This window comes from Rhinatrema bivittatum, chromosome 13 (genome assembly GCF_901001135.1).
Source record: "Rhinatrema bivittatum chromosome 13, aRhiBiv1.1, whole genome shotgun sequence".
Classification (NCBI taxonomy): domain Eukaryota; kingdom Metazoa; phylum Chordata; class Amphibia; order Gymnophiona; family Rhinatrematidae; genus Rhinatrema; species Rhinatrema bivittatum.
This window is the reverse complement of record NC_042627.1, coordinates 12656904-12679992: the sequence shown is the minus strand read 5'-3', so window position 1 is coordinate 12679992 and position 23089 is coordinate 12656904. Positions and strand designations below refer to the sequence as shown.

Genomic DNA, 23089 nt, shown 5'->3' with positions numbered 1-23089 from the left:
GAGACCTTTGTAGAGACTGAGAGAATACAGATATAGCAGAAGTAGAACACAGACTACAGAAACATCATTGGAACAACAGTCCTGTGAAACAATTACAAAGTATCCTTCCTTGTGGACTGTGATTAAAATGTATCTCCTTTTTAAATGAATGTATCTTCCATGTGACTCATTTGCAATTCACAAAGTATCTTTCTTGAAGTCCAGCTATATTGCAAGTGTGTCATTGTTTCATTACAAGCAGTTTGTATATATTTTGACAATGTTTTATGTTGATATCTATACATGTTATAAATGCATAACAGTACAGGAAGTTTAGAAGCGGTGTGAATAAGGAATGATTGACTAGGGCAATTGATAAATATATGTTTGTGTTTTTGTGCCAATTTTATTTTTTGAATAATTTTGATATTCTTTGCCATTGTGTAATAAAGCTTGCAACATTAAGCATCTTTCAAATCATTTAAAACATTAGAGAGAGAGAGAGACACACACACACACACACATATACTGTATATATAGAATAAGGGGGTAGGGGGCCTGGCATATCCTACATATTGCTGGGAAAATGGAGCTCCAGTATGTCAGAGATGTGAGGAAGGGTGTTCCAGTATGCCATATCTGGGGGTGGAGATCCCCCGCACAATTCAACACACCAGTCAAAGCATGGGCCAGCAGGATTAAGTTTTGTGGGCTGGATTGAGAAGCTGGCCCAATCTGCCCTGAGCTTCAGGAAGTGTGGAATATAAACCCAATACATGAATACATACTACATTCTTTCCTCGCTCTGCCTGCAGGTCTTCCATTTGAGCATTTCCAGGCACTAGCAGTTTAAGTGATGAAAACCCAAACAAAAAGCCATGTCCCTCCTCTGAATAGCTCCAAAATTATTCTCATGGTTTTCACCTTCTGACACAGAGATACTTCCCTCTCCTGTCACACATTTTTCTGGGCACTTACCCGATCCTGGTGGTCTCGGATTGTATACCCTTGCATCTTTTCCACCAAGTTGCTATAAAAGAAAACAAAATTCTGAAAACACATAAAGGATATTGTATTTTAAGATGCTGTCTTGGCACTTTCTAATTTTTTTTTTTTGGACATCACAGTTCAACGATCACCTAATGTTCATGTCTGCTGTGGGAAGGCAGACATGACAAAGCTAATCCTACGTAAGCATGTGAAGGAAAGGGACCCCAGTGTCATTGCCCAGTGATGGCCCAATAAAGGGATCCATGAGAGAGAGCTGACTGGAGTCACACCCACTTGATTGCTAGCAAGATATGGATTAGACTGTTCATGAGAATTGGAGGCTAGATCCATTTTAGGTTTGTCATTCGGTTGCTCCAGCTCTGCTGCCTTTCCCTAGATCAAAATTCAATGCATGTTCTGTCATAAGCAAGGTGATTAAAGGTTGCCAAATAGGAAGGTTGCTTCGTTCACGAGCATTTTATGCTCAGTCAACGTTTAACACCAAAACCCTTTATTACAAGTAATTTTTGTCCTCTACATACCTCTCTGCCCTCCATATGTTTTGCATTCAATAATCCTAGTAGTCTGACAATATTTAGCCAATGCTAAAATAAACTTAACAGTTTATATCATTCCCGTGGGTACAGCATGACTCAAAGCTCCCTAAACGCCTAAAATTCCAAGACAGACCCATGAAAGCTCTATGGGGCAGACAACTGGGTCTCGAGGGTTGTAAACTGGTCAGCTTTCCAGGATAACCAACATATGCCATGTCTAAAAACTGCCTTCCCTCAATGAGGCTAAGAGACTGCATTATTCTACCACGTGTGCGCTTTTAGCCACATTCAAATTAGGTGTTTTTGGGAGCACATTTTGTTGGGGAAGGAAAATAAAGCACAGATTCCCTTTTCAAATCTCAACACATTTAATTTCAATGAAAAAATACCCCCCCCAAAAAAAGAAAGCAGGAGCAAACATCCACTGGTATGCTTTACCCATGACAAGCTTCAAAGCCAAAAATGCACACATTTTTCCTACAAAACCTAGGGCACAGTCCATGGACAAAAGCACCATGGACTTTATTACAAAATGCACAGTTTGAAAATTGACCCCTAAATGCATGCAAATATATTTCATAGAAATTATCTTGTACAGCCAGAAAACCAGACCGATTTGCAGCCCTCAAGGACCAAAATGGTCAACAGCGAGTACTTAAGTTATGCACTAAAATACTTCAGCAGCCTTTATTTTTAAAAAACTTTCAATGCAGAGCTGAAGCAGCGATTATGGTGCAATTTTGAATAGCCGGCATCATTGCAAAGTACATGCACATTTTCACGACATGTACTTTGCTGCCAATTGTCAAAGAGAACTGCACCGGCAGTTTCCCTTTGAAAGTTAGCTAGCAGAAATCAGACATCCTAAAAGCGCTGGTGTTCTTTTTACCTATCTGTGCGGGTAGCAGAGGAGATGTAAAAAAGCGTGTGGACTTTTGAAAATGCCAAGCGCACACACCATTTTAGTCCTACGACCTAACGATACACAAAGGAATGCTAACAGCGTGCACCCTGTAAAAAGCCCTCGTGCATTTTTTTTTAGCTGCTCTGAGGATGGCAATTTTCAGACTGGCCAGGTCAGGTAAATGGCTTTGAAAAATGCCCTCGCTATATAGTGCATCTTCTCCTACACAGAGGCACATGAATAGCTGCAGCAGGGAAACTCTCTCTTTGGAATTAAAAATATTGAAGTCCATATTCAATCACTGTCTGGCTAGCTGGATAAACTCATCTGGCTAACTTTGGAAGTATATTCAATAGTGTAGTCACAATACTGAATATAGCCCACTATCGTAAGTTATCTATGGGCCAACCAGACTTAGCTGGTTAAGTTATCTGGCTACCTCTGAATATCACAGCTGAATAAGTGCCCAAATCTTCATTTGACTGGATAACTTCTGAGTTAGCCAGCTAAATACATTTGAATATTGACCTCACTTTCTCCCGTATTTACTGGTTTTGTTGGCCCATCCAAATCGTTGTGTTTTTATGATCATTATGCTTTATTTTAAATTGTGTATGCTGCTTTTGTTTAGATTATATAATTTATAAAAGCAGTTTATGAACAAGTTAATGCAGGTACTGCTTCAAACACTGGAAAGCATAACTTGGTAGGGTCATAAATTATGCAGGTAAGGCCATTTAGGGTTAGGGGATCTTCCATATTTCCTGGCAGACCCGCAAGCAGTGTATGGCTCCACTTTTGTATCAACTCCAAGAGACATGAAATCTTGAAGTTGGAGAAGGTATGAACCTTGGATGGACCATCTGCTTTTGTTGGGGAGAGATAACAGCTTGTAAAGGAACCTGTGTTGGCCTGCCATCCACCCCAGGATCGCATCTTGATGCATCACGAGACTGCATGTACCTGCTTGGGATCTCGACATTAGTAAGCTCCAACTGAGCTGGCGGTTGCCCCTTTCGGGAAGCAGCTGTTCTTTGGCTGTCAGGGAGTACATTCTTGTCCCGGTACAAAAGCTGATAATTAGGTAGGATCTCTGCTACAGCATCATAGGATGGGAGACGGGTGTTCTCTTTCTGTAACTACAAATTAAGAAGAACAAATGAAATAACTCTTACACTAACTCAGTGTCCCATAGTGTACTTACGTCTGGGGGGAATTCTGTGCCACCGTGTAATGCAGAATTCCCCGTTCTCTGCAGAACCTGAAGTTTCTGTGCAGAATTTGTCTGCATGCCAAAGGTGGACCTTGGCACGGTGAGCTGGGGAAAGACAGATCGGGACACTGATCATGGCATAATGCCCATCAGAGGAAGGGCAGCAGTGGCATCATCGGGCCATGTAGGTTGGAAGAAAAAGCATAGTTTGCGCTTGGCATGAAGGCAGCAGCAAGTTGATGCAAGTAAGACAGAACGAGGCAGCAGCTGGAGAGAGGTTTGTTGACTGGGGGATGAGTGTGAGGAGAGAGGATCAGGATGGGTGGAGGGGAGAGTGGCAAGAAGGCTGATAGAAAGAGCAAGGGGGGTAGGGGGTGGGGTAGAGGAAAGCATGGCCGAAAGGCTGATGTGGGGGAGGAGAGTTGGATGGTAGATGTCAGGGGGGAAAGATGGGAGAAAAGTTGATGGAGACAACTATCACAATTCTCCTGAGAGAATTCAGAAAACTAAAAATTCTGCTTCTGAGTACGAACCTCTTTCTGCATGGAACCTTAAATTAATTAATACTCTTGGATGGTGTCTATATTGTGTTATTCTGACAAATACACTATGTAACATTTTACAGAATTTTACAGTACTGTGCAGAAGACAGAATTCCCTCAGGAGTACATAATGCAGAAAAAAAACCCCCAAAATAATAATGCACAGACGAGCCAGAATAGTCAGTTACCCTGACACCTCTTACTCCGTATTCCTTTGTACCATCATAAGTTGTGCTATGATGATATTCCACAACTAGGTGATATATAGGGGTGTGGAATTTTTTCTTTTGCTCGGGACCCCTTTTCACTGTCATTGAATCAAAAATCACATCACAAAGGGAATTTTTTTTTTAATGTTAACATAGTAGATGATAGCAGAAAAAGATGAATCTCCACTACTCAAGCTAAGGAGATAATTGCCAGGATATCACCGGCTAATTTTATGAGCGGTACACTGTCGTATATTTAGTAGTCATTTCAACAGATCACATATTCTATATAGTAAGGAATGAACAAAACAGAAAAGAAATGGAAATGTTTTATACAATTTTAAGTAGTTTTACCCATGGGCTTTTGGTAGATGAGGAAATAAGGGCTGAAGTGGATTTTTTGGGGCTGATTAATCAAACTTTTGTGCCAGTTTTGTTTTGCCCTGGTGTTTTTCCTACTGAAATGACCTGGATGCTTTCACTGATAAATCTGGAGCACTTTTCACCTTCATGGAATTAATTCTGAGGCATCCTGAAAACTAGACTAATTTGAGCAGTAGCAAGGACCGAGTTCTCTTCTATTCAGAGCATTTCCAGTGAGGAGCAGCCACCGATTGCTTCACTGCCAGCGTAACTACACACACACAACTGAACCGTACGGTCTGGGAAAACACATGCGCATGGGGGTAACTTGCTTGATGTGGCAGTTACTACCCTTAACCAAAAACCTGATTCTACCCTTCTGATGCAACTCCCAACATTGCACATTACTCTCTGATTCAAAGGTCTCAAACAGTAACCAACAAGAGCCCTGACATTGGCGGTCTGAGTTACTGAGAAGTATGGGAAACTGGTAACTATGGGAGCTTGCTGGGCAGACTGGATGGGCCACAGGGTCCTTTCCTGTCGACTTTTTCCATGTTTCTATGTAACTGAGCAGGTTCTCTCATAAAATGTAGCTTTTTTTTTTTTTTTACTAGGCGTGTTGTAAATATCAACAATCTGTTTTATTTAGTTTTGTGTCATTTCTTATCCAGAACACAAAACAGAATGAAAATGCCATTGGTACATTCCCTGCCATTAGGGAGGATCACCCAATTCCATCCTGAGGCTTCTGAGCACCCTGTAGTGTCTGTGCGGGCCCCACAAGCAGCTTCCAAACTCGCGGGCCGGTACTTCCTGTGAGAAGTGATCGGTAGACAGGAAGTGCCGGCCTGCACGTTTGAAAACAGCTTGTGGTGCCGGCACGGGGAGACCGACTGGCTGCCGAATACTGGAGGAATCCTAGAGATCACCATCCCGGCAGCAGCCGAAGATGGATAGAGGGAGAGAGAAGGGAATGGATGCTGGGAAGTGGGGAGAGAGAGGCTCGGATGCTACGGACAGGAGGGGAAAGGTTTGGCAACCACAGAACAGGCTCCCATGGTAGGGGACAAATGCTTAGGTTGGGAGTGGGAACATCTGTGTGTTTTGTTTTTTATTAGTCAGTGAGCACCACTGACTGCAATAGAAACAAAACAGAAACAAAAATAAATTGTGAGCAAAAGGACAGGATTGAAAGAACTGGGAAACAAAACGACAGTTTTTTTTCCCTGTTCTTCCTTTTTTTCCTTTTACGCTTATATGCCCACAACATTTCTCCTCCAGCTGCTCTTCCTGATCCAAATCACCACCTATAGAAAAGACAGCAGGTTCTTAAGCACCAGTCGCAGATTTCAGGAAACCCCTGTGGATTTTCTGCCAGGTCACATAGGGTCACCCATCAGAAACCTTTTTCAACTGCGGCAAATTACGTCTTCATCCCCCATCCCTCCCCACTTCGACTGAGGGGGTGGGGGGGAACTGGATTCAGACAACAACTAACATGGGCTTTTATGGGCTGGGATACCGACACGCAGACATAAGGGGGGAAAGCACAGGACGGCTTCTATGGCCAAGTCCCATAGCAAAGAACCTTAAAAGCAGCCTTGCCTGAATTATCAGGGCGGTTTCTCACCCAGTGAAAACATTGCTAGCAGTAATTTATTATGAGTCTGACAGTTGCTTGGTTTTGATTGTTAATATTACTAAGGCATGGGGGGTTATCTGCACAAAGCGGTAGATACCACCATCAGAAGCTCGCTGGGCAGACTGGATGGGCCATCTGGTCCTTTTCTGCCATCATTACCTTGTTACACTGTAGCCAGAGAGGAAGGTGGAGGCTGCTGCTGGCCCCCACCCAGAACCACCTTCTTTTTTTTTTTAAATCACCAGTGAGTTTCTCTAATTATCATCCACCCTCCTACGGTATCCAGAAGAGATCCTGTGGGGAAAATGCTAAATAACTGGGATTTTAATTAGTCCAGACCCTGTGGGTTTATTAAGGGCACAAATGCTCATCTCAGCAATTTGCCGAGTCCTTTGTAGGTAATCTCCCCTCTGCATTACAAAAACCCGGTTAATCGTTAATCAGAGGAATGCAGTGAGCAGGGGCAGCCCAAGCTATTTATGATGAACAACCAACACCGCGAGAATGAAATCTGCTTGGACAGGGCATGGGCACTTTGGATTTTTGACTTGGATGTCTTTCATAAATAAGATGTTTTAGAAGCATTTATGTTGACATTAAATTATTATTTGTACGGAGCTGGACCAATAACTTCAGATCAGATCGTATTACAGAATGTTTTCTATTGAAGATAACTATATGGTCCCTTGCAGATCACCAAGGGCCTAGGATTGCATTAATAAAACAATTTTTACAGCAGATAAGTTTAACTCTATCAGTGCCATTTTAACTGGTGGCTTCTGCACGCAGCACTACAACTTGTTTGACTATAACTGGAGATTCTGGGGCTGGAACTTAAGACCTCTTGGCTGTTAAAGCAGGGCCTGTACCACTGATTGAACAGAGCAGAAAAATCCAGAATATTATTGGTGGAGCTTCTCAGTTCCTCCCTTCACCTTGCCACAGGTACATTTGTATCAGGCTTACATAAAAATGGATAAAAGTCAAGTAGATTTATAGTTGTGCTAATCACCTTGTATTATTGGTGCCATTAGAGGTTGAGCCCTTCCCTGCTACGTCAACAAATACTTACAGCTGAAGAGTAGGGTCTATAGTAAACTTCCATCAGCACCGCCTGTAGAACAGCACTGGTCCAGAACCTCTCTCCATTCCCCTGCACGGCCTCCAGCACTCCAGCCCATTTCCCCCTTCCTGATATCCCTGCTAATTCACTTGCCAGATAGTTGCCAGGTGCCACCAAGATCAAACAGCAACATAAAAAAAAAAAAAAAAACCAACTGAGTAAACGTCAGGGTTGGATGCAAACAAAAGGCAGGTCCCTCAGAGGTATGAGGCAGTCCTCCGCTCCACTGCCTCAGACAGGTGCAAAAACTTACCGGGGCACTTGTAGCAAGCATAAGAGAGAGCCTAGAAGCTTCCTTTTCACCAGTTTTCTGTGGGAAGGTTGACGATTGTTCAATCCTGAGAGCACATGCCCGATTTTCGGTTCCTGCTTGCACTGACTTTCTATAATGAGCCTGTTGCTACAACAGACAGAGCTCTTTAGCAACAGAGCAGAGTAGCAGCAGGCTAATGACCTCCAGGCTCTTAGTGCTGCTGGAACTGAAAATGCACAAACACTGAAGAACTGAGGGGAAAAAAAAACTAGCAGTTCTAGTTCTCCTAGTCCAGGAGCAGGCAACTTCCGTCCTCGACTGAAGCATGAGATAGATTTGCATAAAGTGGAGGCAGTACATGCAAACCTACCTCATGCATATTCACTGTGAACATCCTAAAAATCTGACCTGCTTGTGGCTCTGGAGGACCAACGTCGTCTGTCCTTGCCCTAACCTAAGGTCTCGGGGTTTTGGGCGAAATACAAAACTACAATAGTGCTCTGCTGAGCTGCAGAATCTGGTAAGAAAATTTCAGTGAGAAGGCTGAATATGTTGGTGGCATGGTTTTTGTTCACTCTGGAAACTAGAGAAAGGGATGCCAATTTAATTAATTAGTTTTTTTATTTACAGGTTCTTATATACCGCCCATATTGGTGTTCCGAGATAGGTGGTTTACAGTATCGTAACAAAAATAATGTTCAATAAAAAATAATAATAAAATAATAATAATAAATAATAAATAATAATAAAATAATAAAAAATAATGTTCAATAGTTGATTGTTATTGTTCTATGTTCTATGTAAAAGACCCCAGTCTAATCTACCAGACCAGGGCAACCTTTTTGTTACTTGTAAACCGGACTGATTTGTATTGCATACAGGAATTCCGGTATATAAAAATTAAAAATAAATAAATAAATAAATAAAAAAAACAAGTCAAGGTAATAACATGTAGCAACAGACAGTATTACAATGAGCAAAAACAGGAGGTTCAGTAAAGCATACAAAACCAGCAATAAAAACCTGGCACAGAGATTAGGCAAAAATTTAAGAGAAAGCCAATTGGAAGTAGTGGGCTTTCATCTGTTTCATGAATATTTGGTAATCAGCAATGTTTTTGCGGGACAGAGGTAGAGCACTCCACAGGGTGGGGCCTGCAAAAAAAAAAAGCCCTGGCACGAATGGTCTGCAAATGACAAGTTTAATATTAAAAGTTCTTTAATGGGCGATGGGGAAGATACTGTACTAATTTATCAGCCAGATATCCTGGACCCTTGGCTTGAAAAGCTTTGAAAACCAAAGTGATGACTTTGAACTGGATTCTATACTTTACAGTGGAATTGCTTAAGTACAGGGGAGATTTGCTCTTTGATAGGATGGGAGACAGTCAAACGCGCCGCAGCATTTTGTAATAACTGAAGTGCCCCTATCATGTATTGAGGCAATCCAAAGTAAAGAGAATTACAGTAGTCCAAGGTGGTCAAGATGAGTGCCTGAACTACTCTTCTAAAATCAGCCTTGGGCAAGAGGTGTTTGAGGATGAAGAACTCGAAGCTTGAAGAAGGCTGACCTGTTGAAGGGCTTTGAGTTGGGGCTTAAAGCAAAAATAGGGTCTAATAAGACAACCAGATCTCGAATGACAGTGACGAATGTGAGAGGTGAACTGTAGAGCAGAAGAGGCGGTGATATACTCAACCACAGGACTTCAGTCTTGGCTAGGCCGTATTGCTTGAGCCAAGAATTAATGGCAGTGATGCAATTGGCTGTGTTCAGGTGTATGGAGGTGATGGGGCCAATAACAGGGAAAACTAGCTGGTGTTGTCAGCGTAGATTTTAAACTCATCCCGCAAAGGCGGTGATATACTCAACCACAGGACTTCAGTCTTGGCTAGGCCGTATTGCTTGAGCCAAGAATTAATGGCAGTGATGCAATTGGTTGTGTTCAGGTGTTCAGGTAAATAACTTGGATGAAAGAGCTGAACCCTGAAGGACCCCTCTTTTTAAAGTTTTCCAGACCAGACCTCACATGGAAGTGACATCCTGTCAAGCAGGAGAGAAACCAAGAGAGAATATCCCCACCAAGATCATAGGACTGCAGACGATTAGTGAACCACACAATCTAAAGTAGCTGAGATGTTGAGGGAAATCAAGATTAAAGAGTTTCCTTGAACCAAATGAAGAAGAATGAACTCAGAAAATGAGAGCAGCAATGTTTCGGTACTGAGTTTGGTCTGGAAGCCACATTGGTTTGAGTGCAGTTGTACTGTCCGACTTGTAAGGTAAGACAGTTCATATTTAGGAGGTTTAAATTAAGGGAAGCCAGCAGCACCTTGTCTTCCTCCTCCTCCGATGTGAGCTTCCTTTACAAACAGGAAGCTGGTCAATCTAGGGTGCTGCAGGGACTGTGAATTTGTGCCAGCTCAGTGCCCTCATGTCCTATATTCCATGACCCAGTGCAGTGCTGCTGCAGTACTGGTAAGAAGAGGTGGCAGGGGACAGCCATATTTTTCATTTTAACTGAGTTGGCAGCTTTCTGGAAACAGGTCTACAAATAACGTTAAACTAAGTCCAGTATAGTATACTATTTTCATTGCTCTGTAACTCCTCCCCCTTGTCAATCATTTAAACTCCTCCCCCTGTGACCTTTGACACTAATTTTGGCGGGCTTTTCAAATATTTAAACAGTGCCTTTGATGCCAGCATTCTTTCGACTTTTTCCACAGAGACTAAACACAGCATGCTGCACAGACAAGGTAAATCCAAATGTCTTTACATGTATCTTTCATTTTACACAGCCTACTCAATCAGTAACTTTCAGGTTAGTTGCAATCTGCTTCTATCTGGTCCAAAAAATAATAGACAAGGCTCTTCACATTTATCTGTTATCTCAAGGCACTTTTAGGACATACATTTGGTTTGATTAGCTCCAACATGATGCTTTGTTTCTTTGCTCAGCCCAGGATATCTGGAAGCAGCATAAGTCCAGAGGGGAACTTATAGGTAAGCCTTCCTTGCTACTAGTCAATAGCAGAAACATTTATTTTCAATTTTGAAGTCAGCTTGCTGCTAATATATTGTAATTACTTTATACAGCAGCTGATACCTCGTTGGTTTTATCAAACTACAGACAATTCATCATTAGCAGATAACTGGTTTTATTGAAACCGGTCACAGCGTGTGCGCATGCGCCTTCGCTGCCTTGAGCGCCCATATTGGATGTACAGGCGTGCACGTATTCATCTTCGCCGGCGGGGCTGCTGAAGATGCTCTCTCTCTCGCCGCCCTTCTACTGCTGCTGCTGGGGGCTTGCGTGGCCGCGGCCAGGGCAGGTGAGCGGGGGCTGGGGGAAAGTTTGCCCGGGACTGTGAAATTTCGTCTCTCTCTGCTGGGGCTTGGATTGGGTTGGTTTGGTTTGGGACTGTGAAATTTCGTCTCTCTTGTCCGTCCGAAGGAGGGTGCTTTGTTGTGCTCCCTGCCTCCGATCGCCGGCTGCTGGGGTTTGCTGGCGCCGGGCGCTCAAGGCAGCGGGGTCTGTAGGAGAACCATCCACTTCCTGGTTCCTGTCATTTCAAACGTCATTTGAAATGACAGGTACCAGCGCACCCAGGATACTGTATAGCGCCTATACAGTAAAATGGATTGCGCTTCATGGACGCGCTTTGGACGCGGCTTGCATTTGCATGCCATTTAAATACAGTATTGAGCGGTAGGCGATCCGAACTGTGCGTGCGGCAAATGCGGGTGCGCCGGGCACTAACGCAGCTCTTTCTACCGCACCTTACTGTATCAGCCCGCTTATGAGGCTTGTTACAAGAAAATGTAGAGAAGTGTTGATTCAATCCTAACTGAAGTTGTGGTGACAAGAACACATTTCCCAATTTACAGGATCAATCAAATCATGTTAGGGCCTCATCGTGTGATAAAAGGGGTCTAACGTACGATAAACGCATAATCTTTATACAGTCACGAGTTTGTATGCAAATTTGATAATAAGTATGCATGAGCTAGCTTTTTATGCATATGAGGGACTCCTTCCACATATCAGGGAAATTTAAAGCACATTAACGTGGGATTTAACATTGGAATTAACACATTTTTGGGGTGCAGTAGAGAGGGTAAAAAGTTTTTATTGCAGAATAGCCGCTGTTATCGTGGGTAGCGGCTATAATGGTGGTTAATATTGCGATTGTGAAAACGAGGGCTTTGCTCACACACATCTACACAGCCCTGCTGGACCAAATAAATTCCTTTTCTTACCTGCCCTGTCTTCCAAAATATTCTATGTTAGGGGGAAGTCTAATAGTAGTGGGATACTGGCTGCTTCACTGGTCCAGTTACATGATGGAATTGGGATTTGTGTGCTTTCAACCTATTTGATACCAAGCGCATAAATGCACCTATGTTACTAATGGTTGCAGCCATTTTATTACACCAGGGCTTTTAGTAAGTCTTGGGGAGGGATCGGGATGGTGGTGGTGGGGGGGGGGGGGTTGTAATAGAGTAAATGTGAAGGGTTGGGGTGTGTGTGTTTTGGTTTTTTTTTAAATAAATGTGCCCCTCCCCCCCCCGCACTAACCCGAAAAACGAATTTTCCCCAAACTTCGGGGAAAATCCATTTCATGGTTCGCGTCCCCCGAACCATGACGAATTAGGCAATTTCGTTGAAATTGCCTAATTCATGATACACGAATGCACATCTCTAATGTGCACACAACGGGAGATACACGCGTACTTGTGCGGCATGAAAAAAAGGTTCTGCACGTATCGGTACAAAGTGTGCGCATATCTCACGGTTTGGGCGCACGACGTGCTAATGCTCACACACTGCAATAAGCTGTTCCATGATAAATTATTGCGAGGTACGATTTTAATCTGTGAGCGATGCAGCATCTCTAAACTTTGTATAACTACACCCCTTTATTACGCCACAGCTAACACACGATATTCCCATGATAAATATAGCTCTTTGATGAGTCTGGGCCTTAGTTTGCAAATGAGCAAATACAGTCAGGAATACCATAACGCAAATGGAATATTCATAAAGCTATTTACAAATCTGAATCCAAAGGGACTGCTGAATGGAACAAGATTGTGAGAGTACTTTATCACCATTTAACTGATGCTGAAAATTTGATTAGAAGTAAAAGAGGAGAATCGGTCATTATACTGAGAAGTGAATTAGTGGCAAATAAATCTAATTTACCATTTATTCTGAAGAGACGACAGCTTCCTATGACTCCTGTTTTTTGCAATGACATAGACATTCGATAGAGGTGGAGAACTTTTAAGGGAACCAGTGTTTGCGCATGGATGGCTGAATGTGCCATTGACAAGCACAAGACGTTAGGGGATAGGATACTCTGCAGAAGGGATTTTTATTGTACTTTCTCTAATTGTGATGTATGTTAATTCTTTTTTTTTTTATTATATTTTATTTTAAAGGTGATGTATATTATTAGTAATCTATATTCATGCTTTCAGCCCCATGTTCTGGTGAAAATGGTAGTATATAAAAATAAAAATGAAATCAGGATAGCCCAAAACGTTTTGCTGACAAAGAAAACAAAGGAAGAGTGCTGCAAACTGCAAGAATATTTACGAGAAAAGCGTTGAGGGAATTTTTTTTGCACGCGGGGGGGGGGGGGGGGGGGGGGCATTAAAAATTGGGCCTTTAGCATTTTCTAGCACAGAACTTGTTTATTATGGACTTACTGTTTATCTCCCATACTGCATCACACTTACTAGTCTCATGGACTCAACTCATAACAAAAATAAAGTAAATTAACGAGGGTGGAAAGAAAAAAAAAAAAGAAAAACAAAGAGCCTGAAAGTGAGTGGGGGCCTTGCTGTGGAGACAATTCTTAATGGTTTACTGGGGGAGCCTGCAGGAAGCTTTCCCCCCACTCCTGAGCGGGGAGAAAGGTTATGGCCCCAGATGCCCAGTCACCTTTGCTTTTTCTTCGTTTCAAACAGCCCTCCCCTCCCTCCGAACCCACATCCCCTTTTTTTCCCTACAGTGAACAAACTGAACTAATTTCTGGAATAAGGGCTCTTTCTAATCACAGGAGGCTGAGATGGTTTCATGCTTCTGTGCACCTGCAGCTGCTCTAGCATTCATGGAAAAGAAAATCCCAATACATTACATCTGGTTAAAGCCTCCATCCACCCAATGAATTTTTAATCAAAAGCATACTTCGTGAAGTGGACCATTAACTGAATAAATAATGAATGTGTCGGGTTTGAACACCGATTAACTCTTTCTGTATCTGGCAATATCAGTGCCCTGGATGAGTCCCATATAAGAGATAATTTTCAAGTAACAGGGGGGCCTGTGCCCTTGTTCCAAACAGAGGGATGGATGGACATATTTGCTGTCTATTTGATGCCTGCATTGTAGTGGATAAAGGCATCGAGCAGTAACAGGAAGCCCGATATTGAGCGCTGGCTGATTAACTGAGCTGGATATGACTTATTAGGCTAAGTTACAAGGAACATTCAGTGGCATGGCTGTGCTGCCGAATATCTACGGTCAAGGCGCTGCCCAGATCCGCCTACAAATTGACCAGTTAAAAGATAATCGGATTATGTGACTTATCCGGCTATGGAGCACTGAATGCGCTTTCAATATCAGGCCCAGAAGGTTTTAGGGCAGTGGTCCCAAAAGAATTCCTAGAGGATCCCCTAGCCACTCTGTTTTTCAGGCTCTCTCCATAACGAATACACATGAGCTATATCTGCATACAGAAGAGGCAGTGCATGCATCGAGAGCGAGTGCTGCAGCACGGGGCATTACCAGTTCTCCACGAATCCTAACATCTGCGGCTAGTCCACAGATGCCCAGTTGAGTTACCAACTGGCTCCATGTTATCTACAGGGGCTAAGCCAATCCCGATTTTATCCCATTGTATCTGTGAACTTGTAATTCTACTTTTCTTACAACACCTGGAACTACAAGTCCATAGGGGGCAGTGGAGTGAAACTAGGACTAGCTTAGCCTGTCCAGACAACATGGATTAAGCTGTTAAGCCTAGAACCCCCATTGCTTCGGATGCCCTCAGTTTCCACAAAAGCCATTCACTTCCTAGAGCAGTGTTTCTCAACCATTTTTCTGTCGGGATACACCTGATAGAAAGTTGCCTTGTGACATATAGTGTAAGGAGGAGTTAAATATCTCATGCCAATTGCACCCGTTATTGCCTTTACACTTAACAATGGCTCAGCAGAACACACATTCTGGAGCATCCCTTCACACGCAAGAAGGAAACCAAGTTCATCTCGCAAGCATATAGTGCTCCAAGAATGGAACAAACCAGCGGAGAGGGAGGAGGGGAGCAATCCCCAGGTTTCTTGGCGATTCCAGGGAAACCACTATTGCAGCGATAACAAAACACAATCCAGGAATTGCAAAACAAGCTGATGATAAGTCTCATCACCCAGAGCTCTGAGAATGAGGGAGCTCTAATGTCAGGCGCTGCTATGTGTGGATATTATAAGGCATGACCACCAGCAGCTAAGACTAGCTTGTAACCAGCACCAGGACACTGGAGATAAGAGGGGAGTGCTTGATACGCCACTGAGAAACAGCTTTCTATCATGTCTCTAGAGCAGATAAATGCCACTTTGTGAAGAATTATTCTGTTGCCTGCAAGGTACTTCCTGGTTATATCTAATTTATTTACAATTTTAAAATAAATGTATTAAAGTTAATAAATGGTAGCATGTCTGCCTCCACATAAGGAACAGTTAACTCAGGCCTGAATTTTCAACAACTGTTTAGCAGCAGCAATTGAAAACCAGAATGGGCGTATCATTTCTTTATGATCTGCAGCCATGTCTATTTAACGGGGCTGAAGTCGGTCCTTGTTTTAAGTTCTAACACACATCATTCTGATAAGGCTTTGTTCCAAGTTTAATGGAAACTGAACCAGTCTAGCTGGTCCTTAGTCAGGATGAGCCAACAGTCATCTTTAAAAATGACAACATGCCCAGCGTGAGCTAAGTAAAATTCCAGAAACCAGTGCAAAGAGGAGAACCCACCATGTACATGGCCATTTCAGAAAAGCTGTCAGAAATAATATAACAGTGTTACTGTACATCAAAATGCTGGCAACTGATAGCAGAGTATGTTAGAAATGATTCAATAAGAAATGTAATATACTTTTTGTCTGCTGAATTCATTATTGTGCAAGCCTGACATGAAAATATTTCCTCAATAAAAAACAAAATACACACATGATACTTCATAGCATGATATCTGACCGGTTCATGCTGTAAATGTGATAACATTCATGACTGCTCAGCATTTTTTAAAATTATTATCCTTATTGAATTTTCAGCATAATCCAAATATAGGGAAAAGTTCAGCACTTATCAAATGAATTTCATCGCCAAAAACAAAACTTCCTCTGGTATTTTACCCTTTATTCTCTCTGTTGGGGCACTGGATAATGACCAACACCAATGAGACTAAATTTATCATCTTGGACAAAGCATATCTGTCCAGATCAAAGATAATTATTCCTCCTAGTTCATATTTCTAAATGTTAATGATTCTGCACTATTAATAACTGGACTTACATGCTTGAGGATATCGTCAAATAACACTATAGAGATTTTTATAAACTTCTAGAGCAAGAAGTCAGACGCATCCTCTTTTAAATTTCATCAACTTATCACTTAGCAAAAGGTTTGCAGCTTTGTACTTGTAAATATTTCTCTTGAATTATCTAAGATAATATGATAAATTTTATTGGAGATAAAATTGCTACATTAGATTTCAACTCTTTTCAGATCCTCATACAGTGTAGCAAATCTCCTCTGCTATGTCATTACTGTATATATCTTCCCTGGTTCATGAACAGGAATATCTTCTTTTTAAAATGAAAGTAATGATGCGCTCCTTATTGCGTTCTGAATAAATTATTATGAAAGTTTCATGAGGTTTAGATGAAACCTTAGATTCTGTCTCTTGTAGAGATTTGTCCCTCTGGGGAGAAGATCATACAGATGGGAATAAATTATTCTTCTTGCTATTATTCTATGAAATGGATCTACCTTTTACGGGTGCTATTTGTGATATGCTAGTATTTTGAAAGTCCCTGTGCAGAAAAAATATAGTGTTGTTAGACAGGAGCTACTGGAGAGAAAAATAGGTTGGAAAAAAAAAAAAAGCTATGCTTGCTGCCAAGGGGACTACATTGCCCAGAATTCCAGAGACAGCAGCAATCAGCTGAAGCAAGATGAAGCAGCAGTTCTAGGGCAGGGCAGGGAGGAATAGCAACAGCTCCAGTCCTAGCATGGAGGAACCCTTTGCTGATGATGAACCACAGCCATATTTATGAACATTGTCTGCATTTAAGTTCCTCTGGATTTCTTTAACAAAGACTTTATTCTATCACTGAATCGGGGTTCTTTTGCACTAGTAGGGAGACAGAGAAATGCATTCAGTAGAGACCCTGTGTGAGAGTAGCACAAACAAAGTAAAAATAAATTTTAAACTAAGCTGGGGAAATAGTGGGAGCTTGAAAAGTTGGGCTGTGTTTAAAAGCTACCTTATTGTTTCATAAAAAGAACGTGGGAGGTAACCAGGTTAACTCGACTGGACAGCACAGTTGAGGAACATTCCTTGTATTAGATGATAGGAATAGGAAAAGCTGAGATTGTGGTTTGTTGCTGTGAAGATACTAAAACCAACTTGGGAAAATGCGGCTCCTGGTATAGAGGAATAATACCTCTAGGTAGTGAATGTTAGCGTGGCTGTTTTGAAGCTTAAGAGGATCAGGTGTGATAGCCCGGGAAAAGGAAAACTGGTCACTAATTCAATCCTCCATAGAAGCACTGCTGGAGAAGCTGCAGTATGAAAGTCGGTGCACCGAACCTCTGCAGAGCACATGCCTCAGATTTGTCAGCTCCACCTTTTTCCCCAAAGAGGGATAAAAAGGAAACATTTTAGTTAGAAGCCTTGTTCCTGTCTGATTGTTTGTTGGACATGGAGGAGGTTATATTTATTTATTTGTTTATTTAAAAGGGTTTATATACCGCTTTTACAACTAAAAAGACAGTCAAAGCAATTTACAAATAAAACAGACATAATTAAAAATAGACATAAAAACATAACTGTAAAAACATAATAGAGAGAAAGAAGGTCAATCTGTGAGAATAAGGAATGGTTGGGAATGGGAGATCTCAGACAACCAGCACCATAGTTAGCAATTAATCCATAGCTAGTGAATGTTTTCTGTTTGTAATGTTTAAAAGACAAAATCTGTATATTGTTTTGGGGAAACCCAGGGACTTAATGAAATGTTGCAACTATTTTAAGTTTAAGAAATCCTTAAATGTGGAGACCTAAGGAGTGGAAAGCTGTTATTGATAGGTCTAGACTGAATAATATCAAGGGCTTTAAAAGATTAACTAAGGAAATAAAACAAAGATGGTTTCAAGGTGATTTTCCTTTCTAAGAGGAAGCTGAAATAAACATAGAAGTAGTAATTGAAGGTGGAACCCTGTAGGAGACAAGACAGCCAGATGAAGAGAACTGCACTATGATCCTATGCCATTAGAGAGGATATTGATAGAGAAGATTACACCCTTCTGGATACAGTGAAGGGTTTATTTATTTATTTATTTGTTTATTTATTTATTTTCTTTTATATAAATTAGAATACCCTGAAGGTAGAAGTTGCTGAAGAAAGGGAGGATGATAAACCCAGTTGCTTAAGAGTTAGGAGAGTCTTGACCACATGTTTAAACGGGTATAGGGTCCTTCCTCAGGCAAGCCAAGACTGTAGAAGAGAGCCCCCTGTAGGCCAGATGTCACCTTATGACCTCTGGTCATCATAATGTTACAACTCCCAACATTTTTTTTAAATAATTTCAAATAGTTTTCTCTTATAGACCCAGTAAGTTTGCCTTTACGCCAAATGATAGATCTACAATACAAGGATTATTTGCTCTCTTGGCTCCATCTTATAGCAAAAATATAAGGGGGTCAACAGCACAAACTCTTGACTATGGATGAGCCTGCAGGCAGTGGTCATCATTTTGTTTTTAATTCTTAAACTGCTGTATGCAATATAAAAAGGAACAAGAATACAAATTTTTTTTAAATCTTTTTTTCAGTACTATGCTGCTTTAGTTGAAAAAAAATTACATACAATTTTGCATAATTTTTTGATATCCCCACCAAAAGAATCAGAGCATTCCTAACCTTCACAATTTGGTAACATTAAAACCAACATGTAATGTATACCCCTACCTCTCTGGCTGTTGGACAGCTCAGTGCTAGAAACGCAAGAAAAGTTTAGGTATTATCAGGGGAAGGGAGGAATATGGCAGCTGTCAAGATTTATCCTACAGAAACCCATCAAAGAGGTGACACATTCATCTGTTTGATTTAGGATCAGATAGAATTAGGATGTGCTAAGGGATTGCCGCTTCTGATGACCTTACTGATCTCAGTGCAGTGTGTAAGCAGGGTGTCTGGGTCAGGTCTGGGAACTCAGGAAAGGCAAATTCACCTCCATCAGCAGTTCTGTAAACAAATTAGGTATAGAGGGATCTCTCTGAAGACCGGGGAAAGAATTTCAGCGGATGCTTAGAAAAAGAGGCTGCAGAATAGAAATGTTCACGCACCTCCACAAATCATATAGGAACCACCCCAGTCCACCAGCTGGTAATTTTACATTTGTTGGCCTTTCTAGAGGCATGTGCCGGTCGATGGACTGGTTTTGTTTGTGCAGGTTTCTATTTCATCCCCAGTGCTGTGGCTATTTGTTTTTTTGGGGATTTAGCTCAGACCTTATCATTGGTAGCTCAAGGCGAGTTACATTTAGATACTGTGGTTATTTCCCTATCTCCAAAGGGCTCAAAATCCAAGGGCCTCATTTACTAAACGTTTTCCCCCATTCTATGACTATGGGGGAAACTGCTCAGTAAATCAGGCCCTAAGCCTGTACCCTGAGGCAACAGAGAGTGATGTGACTTTCCAAGTCACAAAGAGTGCGGCAGAATTTGAACCCTGGCCTCCCTGGTTCTCAACCTACTCTAATCAAAAGATTTCTCCTCCATCACATACCATGTGAGTGGATGATGGTTTTTCTGAGTTCAAACTCTTGCAATGCAAATACACTGGGCATATGTACGTTTTAGCGTCCTGTTTAAGAAACACAGAAACATGATGGCAGAAAAGACCATATGGCCCATCTTGGCTGCCCATGCATAAAACTGCTCAGCTCTACAATCCCTACCACTCTCTGAGATCTGTGGTTGTCCCATGCGTTTTTGAATTCTTGTATTATCTTTGTTTCCACCTGCACCACAGGGAGGCTGCTCCATGTATCCAGCATCCTTCCTGTAAAGAAATACTTCCTTAGATTACTCCTCATTCTATCCCCTTTCACGCTCATCCCATGACCCCTTCTTCCAGAGCCTCCTTTCCATTGAAGGAGGTCTGCCTCATGTGCATTGATACTTTGGAGATATTTAAGTGCTGCTATCATATCTTTCCTATCCTGCCAGGGTGTAGATGTTTAGATCTTTAAATCTATCCCCATATGCTTTACAGTGAAGAACACTAACCATTTTAGTAGCCACTCTGAACTGACTTCATCCTGTTTATATCCTTCTGAAGGTGCAGTCTCCAGAACTGTACACAGTATTCCTGATGAACTTAACATAGCACATCTTCAAGCTGTCAATCTGTTAGGGTTCCCAGCCACGTGAGACCACGACTGGGTCCCCTCATCTGGACAGATAGGAGGCCCGTGCCAGCTTCCCCTGTCGCCGTCACCAAACGCCGCAGCCACGGCCCGCTCTCGCGGCACCTCTACACGCTGCCGATGCTGAGCTCCATGTCCAGTCCCCTAGGTGTACGCCCCTTCGGGGAGTTTAAAGGGCCAGCGGTGGGAAAACTCTTCTCATCCCGAGGAGATGTCAGATGTGGTGAGTATTTATATCCTGCCCCCACACTTCACCTCGGCAACGGGTCCTGCTCATACCTTTGAGTAGAATTATCTGCATTCCTGATTCCTGCCTTGGTTCCTGCCTTATCTCCTGCTCCTAGTTCCTGCATTCCTATTCCTTGCCTCCAGTTTCTGCCTTGCTCCTCATCCCCTCGGATTGATTCTCTGGTTCTGACCCTGCTTCGTTGACTCCGCCTGATCTCCGACTGCCCTGACTCCAGCCTGGGATCTCATCTCTGCCTGCCTGGACATCTGGCCTGCCCTGACCTCTGGCTTGTTCCCGTTCCTGCTCGTCTGCTGCCTGCCTCGACCCTTGGCCTGTCCAACACTGCTTCCGCTTCTCGACTCCTGGTTTGATGCCTTGAGAGAGAGTGACCTGCACCTAAGTCCTGTCGGTCCCAGTACCCAAGGGCTCAACCTGCGAGGAATGAGGACTGGTATAGGTGAAGGTCCTGTGGGGGCTTCTTCTCCAAAGCCACCTCCCACGAGGACCAGTAGTGGTCCTTCCCTGGTGGTAGCAACAACCTCATCTTGGCTCAAGGGTCCACATTCCCACACAATCACTGTGCAGTGTACAATATTACTGTTCCATTTCAGCATAACATTTTAGTCCAGTTGTGGTTTTCTAAATTTCATGGCAATGCTTTCTAGTGTTTGGGCCTGCTTTAGCAAGTTTAGTAAAATCTGTATCTGAGCAAGAGTTAATGGTATGCTTCAAGCCTCATATTATGGTGAAATTATTAAAAAGAATAAACCATGACAGACTTTTATAAAAGTTAATTTTTCCTTCAAAGGATGGTAGCACTACTGTCTTCTAGAGTAATAGACCTGTGGGAAGCATTGCAACCTAGAAACCCTGACTTGGAGTTCTGCTGGTGGGAGAGCAATGAGACTTCTGATCAAGGACAAGATGTAACAAAAGAACAAAAGCAAACCAGACAGGAAGGCAGAATAAAAGTTGCAATGCCAAAACTGAGATTAGATGAAGGAGTTAGTGGGAAGTCAAGATCCACAAGGATAGTAAGAGACCTTCAGCAGCGTCCAGATACTTCATCATGACAGAACCAGTAAGGGAGCTATTACAGGAAGGGATGGTAATGCAATACCCATGGACAGGAATTTTAGTCATTAATGGAATGGAGCAAAGCAGCTTTCAATGGGAATAAAATGAAGGCTCCTGCCAGCACAGTCAGAGGGAATGATTCCTAAATCAACGGGGTTGCACCAGTCCAAATGAAAGCACACACCCTCTAGGAGATGAGTAGACAGAGAGAGCATGCAGATCCTCCAGCAAGTCAGCAGTAGCTATATCTCAGGAACCGGTGAAAAACTAAAGAACATTAAAAGATAAAAAGAGCATATAAATTCAATAGATACAGGTGGCAAAAGAAGGGGAAAAAAAACTATTGCTGTCGAGAGGCACAGTAAAGACGACTGGAGCCCTCCCCTCGCAGGCCAGAGAAATGGCCACAATGGAGATCAGAGGGTAATGTTGGTATTCTGCAGAACGGGCTGTATAGAGAGGCATAAAGCCATGTTTCTGCAGGTGCTAGAAAAAGAGAATGGTGGGTCAAGAAAAAAGTCAGGGATCTTAAAACAGATTGTTCTGACTTTCTCATAGGGATGTTGGAGAGAACGTGTTCATGCTCTGAAGTTGGCACTTTATTTCCTTTCTGAAGATGTTAGCTCTGGTTCCTCTCAATGCTATTAATCAGACTCCAGGAATGACCGATAACAGGAATGCACTCACTTTACATTTCTCTTTCCTTTGTATAATGTAATAATGGGCTGTAATGAATATGTAGGGACATAACTGAACTGTCCCCGCTTCAAGGTCTTCATTTGTTGGTCAATATCTATAAATCTTGTGCTTGCTGAACCATGAGTTTTATTTACAAATGCTCATTAGGAAAAAAATCTTGTTTAATCAGCTGTTAGGAGCCAGTCAATAAAAGTCCCTCATTTCTTCCGGCACGTGCACTGTATAGGATAATAAACAGTAAAAGTGTCAGCAAGTAGGCCCCTTAGTGTGTATTACTGGTGGAAAGATGTCTGTAGGAAGCCATTAATTTTGGAAACTACAGCTCACTTGGGGGATGCAGACCACTTATTAGCGGATAGTACTCTAAATCAGTGTTTCGCAAACTGGTCCTAGAGTAGCACCTAGCAAGTCAGGTTTTCAGGATACCCACAATAGAGGCAGTATATGCAAGCCTCTCTCTCATGCATATTCATTATGGATAGCCTGAAAACCAGACTGGCTTGAGAAACACTGCTCTAAATTACTCCCTTCAGGGATGGTGATATTTCTTTATTGTAAAACAAGTTTACATAATGAGAATTCTAAAA

The 23089-nt window shown here is 42.2% G+C and overlaps 1 protein-coding gene across 5 annotated transcripts in view; it reads right to left on the bottom strand.

Annotated features, from left to right (window-relative positions):
- The window catches only part of CCDC33 (coiled-coil domain containing 33), a 294341-nt gene that overhangs the window by 63130 nt on the left and 208122 nt on the right, over window positions 1-23089 (bottom strand). For 4 of the 5 annotated variants that reach the window (XM_029574706.1, XM_029574704.1, XM_029574705.1 and 1 more), the window contains 2 exons: window positions 3394-3569; window positions 958-1009 (listed from right to left, as the gene is read on the bottom strand). The exons of the other annotated variant lie outside the window; for it this stretch is intronic. In XM_029574706.1, coding sequence (XP_029430566.1) covers window positions 958-1009; window positions 3394-3569 — 228 coding nt within the window. The remainder of the gene's footprint in view (window positions 1-957; window positions 1010-3393; window positions 3570-23089) is intronic. 5 annotated transcript variants of the gene reach the window in all.